Source organism: Montipora capricornis, chromosome 1 (assembly GCF_036669925.1).
Source record: "Montipora capricornis isolate CH-2021 chromosome 1, ASM3666992v2, whole genome shotgun sequence".
Lineage (NCBI taxonomy): Eukaryota > Metazoa > Cnidaria > Anthozoa > Scleractinia > Acroporidae > Montipora > Montipora capricornis.
Genome location: NC_090883.1, coordinates 39,791,273 through 39,796,272, shown reverse-complemented (window position 1 = coordinate 39,796,272; position 5,000 = coordinate 39,791,273). Strand labels below are relative to the sequence as shown.

General features: G+C 36.3%; 1 protein-coding gene and 1 non-coding gene across 2 annotated transcripts in view; both read left to right on the top strand.

Moving 5' to 3' along the window:
• Positions 1-5,000, top strand: part of LOC138043374 (WD repeat-containing protein 75-like) — a 25,428-nt gene that overhangs the window by 12,718 nt on the left and 7,710 nt on the right. Inside the window, exons 10-17 of the mRNA XM_068889615.1 lie at positions 1,168-1,230; positions 1,932-2,047; positions 2,753-2,863; positions 3,330-3,406; positions 3,622-3,779; positions 3,893-4,002; positions 4,366-4,442; positions 4,985-5,000. The exon at positions 4,985-5,000 is cut by the window's right edge and continues 76 nt beyond it. Coding sequence (XP_068745716.1) covers positions 1,168-1,230; positions 1,932-2,047; positions 2,753-2,863; positions 3,330-3,406; positions 3,622-3,779; positions 3,893-4,002; positions 4,366-4,442; positions 4,985-5,000 — 728 coding nt within the window. The remainder of the gene's footprint in view (positions 1-1,167; positions 1,231-1,931; positions 2,048-2,752; positions 2,864-3,329; positions 3,407-3,621; positions 3,780-3,892; positions 4,003-4,365; positions 4,443-4,984) is intronic.
• LOC138016612 (small nucleolar RNA SNORA16B/SNORA16A family) lies at positions 4,508-4,643 on the top strand. The gene has a single exon (XR_011125842.1). It is a non-coding gene; the product is annotated as a small nucleolar RNA SNORA16B/SNORA16A family (small nucleolar RNA).

The window sequence follows — 5,000 nt, the reverse complement described above, 5'->3', positions numbered from 1 at the left end:
TCTCTTTTATACCTACACCAAATGCACTGATCACAAGAGGCACAACTCTGACTTTGAAACCAGGTCTTCGCTCTCTAAGTTCAAATGCAAGCTGTCTGTAATTTGTTTTTTTGTTTTTTTCAACTCTCTTTTTTTCGATGTTATTTTCTTGTGGGCACACCATATCACATATCCAGATATTATTATCATCATCATCATCATCATCATCATTTTGTAGTTCAACGTTTTCCTCTGGTTACAGTGGTCAGTTTACCATTATTATTTTTTTATTGCGGAGGGGTTGGCGCAGTGGTAAGATCTCTGCCTTCCGACCCTAAGGTCCTGGGTTCCATTCCCGGTTCTGCCGAGAGTGGAATATTTGGCGACCTTCTTTCCCGCTAAAGTTCACTCAGCTTTCCATCCTTCCGAGGTCGGTAAAATGAGTACCAGCATGCATGGACTGCTTAGAAGCAGCTGCCATTTGCGCCTGTATATGCTTCCAGTCCGCTGGGGGTAAATTGATCATTGTAAAGCACCTTTGAGACGTTTGTGATAAAGGCGCTATATAAATGCACCACTTTACTTTACTTTACTTTATTATATCAACTCTGTTGATAACCCTTATATCCCACATTTGAAGGAGTGCTTTACAGTGTACTTCAACTAATCTCAAGAGTTTGAGTTGAAAAAGTATTTCATTTTACAAATACTGTAATTTCCAGTACACAAGTATAGGAACCCTCTACATTTGGAGTGTTTGCGGGCTATTGTTTAATTCACTTTTGCTGAGGTTTTAGATAAATAATTTTTTTTTTGTCCTAATGAATGATTATGGCACTCGTATGAATTTGCAGGAATCCACTTGCTTGTAGGTATTTTCACGAATCCATGTGGGGCTGCAGGAATCCTCAATAATAAGACAAATACATACACATACACTCACACACATACACATACATTAAAAAGGAGGTCTATTTCATTCTGGTCATATTGTTCCTTTCTCAAAGTTCTTAATATATGGAAGCCCTTGTTAGCCTTAGCAAGTTTGACCTTAACATGAGAACTAAACTTACAATCACTCTGAAGTGTGACTCCAAGTAAGCACAATTCACTATGTTGTGGGATGCAATTGACTGGATTGTAAGTGTCCTTGCTCGATTTCTTTCTGTCATCCTTTTCAATTTTCAGTCATCAGAGTGATTTCCAATGTTTTAAATGATGTTCAGCGTTCTATTCAAGGCTTCATGCAAAGTAAGTGACAAGATTTAACTGTGTTTGTGTACTGTTAGACTTTTTGTTGCTTTTACAAAATTTAATGTAAGCTCAGTGTTGCAGGAATGTGACAAACACAAACATTTCTTCTCAAATTATGTTTTAAAATTGTAGAATCATAAATTAAAATGAGAATGTTTACTCTGATTAAATCAATAATGTTGAATGCTTAAATATAGTAATTATCAAATGTTGTGAAAACCACAACCTATTTTTGCATGCCACATGCAAAAAAGACAATAATAAAATAAAAAATATATATTAAGAATTATTTATTAAATTTATTGAAAACAGACAAGAAGTTGAAAAGTTCCTTGCACTTCATCCTGTGGTTCTCCATTGTGGGCTTGACCCACAAGAATTATTTGCAGAAGTCATGCACTGGACATGATTTGTACAAATGATTATAATAATTTACTTAACAATGTATTAATAAATATTTAGTTTTAAAAAGTTACCAAAGATGGCTGAGCATATAATTATGTACATCTACATAGACAGCCCATCAAATGAGATTTTAAATAATTTTTATTACATATGGTAGTTTGACAACCATAGTGAAAATTATTTCTTTTTCAGAGTACAGTGTAACTATTAAGGCATGATACATTTTTCCAACTTAATTGGCACTCTGGTCTTGACGCTCACCTGTTACATGTCTACTCCTTTTTTTTTTTTAGTTCAGAATCCTTCCCTTGGTATATCATTTGATCCTCGCTCAAAAGCCCTGGTTACTGATAAAAGGATTGGAGGTTTGCAGTTTTACCTTCCACAAACAGATCATCATATCTTTTCTGTGAGTTTGGTGTACAGTCATTCATTTAATCCATTGACTCCAGGGATTCCCCATTGACGAGTAAAATCGTCTGGCGTTAGACAGAGTAAAATACTAAGTCTGGCTGGTTTAGGCTGGTTTGGACGTTTAAAGGGTTAATGGGGACATAGTTTTTCAGCAAGTTATTAACCCATTGACTCCCAGGGGTTCCCCATTTTTTGAGACTGTAAAATTGTGGCATTAGACAGAGTAAAATATTAAGTCTGGTCGGTTTGGACGTCAAAGGGTTAATTCATTTTGTTTTCAGCTTGAGGAAAAACTTACTTTCTACATTTAACAACAATATTACAGTATCCTTTTGCCCCCAGTACAGATGCAAGTAAAACAATCAGTCTTTAGATATAGTACGATTTATAAGTGATCTTTGGAAATAAGCTATGTTTATACAGAGTAAGTTTGAGGCGTAAAGCTTTTGGCTTAGTTGGTATAAACAGACTAACAAAGTAATTAAAGACAATGGAATTTAGAAGTATAATGGAAAGAAGGCAACCAGATAGTTAATTTTACAAAGAATCTACAATGTAGTTGTTGGACAGAGTTAGATCTTAACCTATTGCATCCCTGTGCAAATTCACCACTCTTGCCAAGGGGTGGCACTGCCCCCTAATATTTTGAAATAATTCCACATATCATGGCTTTCTAAAATATCTGTGATTTTCTTTGCAGCTGGATGTTGTGAGGCAGAACTATGTTCCACCAAAATCAGATGAGAGCCCACTGGTCTACACCCAAATCGATCATGTAGCATTCAGTGATGATGGAAGCTGGCTGGCTACTGTAAGTTACAGATGCAATATTGATATCATGCAGGAGACTGCACAACGACAACAGTGTGTCTTTCGTTACAGATGGTTGTGATAGGAATGAAAATTTATGTTCTTTAAAAAGGATAGACTCATTTTTACTAAATTCTTGCCCCTCACCTTGAGTGTCTGTTGGCTGAACCTGTGCTATTAAATTTTGTCTCTTACTTCAAAAAGTATGATCTTTTTTACAACTTTTCCCGTACGTTGTATGCCATGTTTGATGAAGCAGAAGCAAGAAAGAGTGACTTTTGTGCAGTTTTGGCTAAAAAGTAGCAAATCACTCTTAAGACATAAGTTTCTTAGCCAAGTCAACACTCTTGGTTACTAGAAAAGGAAAAAAGTCAGTACTAAAAGTGGGTAGAATAATCAGTCTTTCAAAATAGATTTTAAAGAACTTGCCTTTTCCTGATTTTTTGCGTTTTGGTTCTCAACTGTAGGTTGAAAGTAGAGATGATGAACAAAATGCAATGGAACTGAGACTGAAATTTTGGGAATACAAAAAGAATCACAAGAGGTAAGATTTGGAAAACTTTTTTGCAGAAAATACAGGTAGTTTTATGGCCTGCTGCATAGCTTGCAAGCTCAAAGCTTGATTTAACTTTGTCTTTGCATTTTCTTCTTGTGTCTCAAAAATGTATTGGCTAAATTGGGGCTGAAACAACCTTAAAATTGTCACTTAAGGTCCTGTATAGCAGTTATAATCAAGTTCTTTTCAAATGGTTTTGTCAGGTATGATCCAAACACATGTGTTGACCTTCCTCATGACAAAAGAATCATAGCTATTAAGTTCCAGCCTCCACAGAAAGCGAGCAGTGCCTACCTGGCAATGACTGCAGGGGAAGATGGAAAATTCAAGATCTGGGTCCTTGCAGAAGAAGTTATAAAAGGTACTGGTTTATGAGTATTAATTTTTGGCAACCTGTTTGTATGGTCAGAATACTAATCCAACAGGATTTTGTAATTTGAAATGTTATAAGTCAGTCTTATTCGTTTCATGTAGGAAAAAGTTACGCATGGTCCTGCCAATCTGTTGGTTACTATGGGGACACGCCTTGTCAAGATGCAGCGTTCTCGCAGGACGGTTCACTTTTAGCTGTGGCTTATGATCAGGTAAGAAAACCACAGTCTCTTGAATTTATCAAAATACGGTACATGTAATTTTTGTGGTATAATGCACTGTACAACTCTTTCATATGGTGGGTTGAAGTGAGCAGTTGCCCTGCTCAAGATCAACATACATGATGTACATTGTGGTTCATGAGCTTTTTCGCTACTTCCACGCACTTGTAATCATTATAAAGGATAGTACATTTATTTGATTACCTTATAGTCCTAAAAAGTATTTTCTTTACACTGTACCCTGGTAATACTGAATATTATCATCATCATTTGTAGTACAGGGCACGTTTTCTGCACCAGTTTTTTCATTTTATTATTTAAACTATAATTCTATTTTTTGTTTTCTCCTTTTAGACAATAACATTATGGACTCCTGAAACAAATGAACTGAGGAAAACTCTCACTTTGCCCTACCCTGATGAAAAAATTAGGTGAGATGTAAATAAGATTAACTTTACCTTGTTAGCAGCAGTTGTAGACCTTAACATTATAACCCAATTGGCCCAATCGAAGCTCAAATCAGTTGTTTGTACTGTTTTGAGTCAAAATGGTGCCTAGAAGAACATTTTCCCAATGGTCGCTATCATGGCTTATAATTTGCTATGGTAGCATTACCCAGGAAAATAACAGGGTCTTAAATGTGGCCAAGTGGGTAGTGTGCTTGCCTTTAGATCTGGAGGTACGGTGATATTGAATGCCAGCTGAATTTGATCCTGGTAGTCCCTAGCTCAAGTTTTAGGCTGCTCCTGTAAATAGCCAACTGGTTTGCCTCCAGCCAGTTTGGATTCTTAAAGTTGTTGTTGTTCTGTTCTGTTGTGTATTGTTGGCCCTGAAAAGCCCCCATGGGAAGCAGTCAATTTAGTGCGTATGGAAATTTACACCTTAAATGTAGTAATTTTATTGACGGCTTGTTTTTGTTTTCGTCTACCTCTTAATGGCCCCATTTTGAACCTTGGTTCTTCTCAATGTCAAGGACAGTCACATTTGGT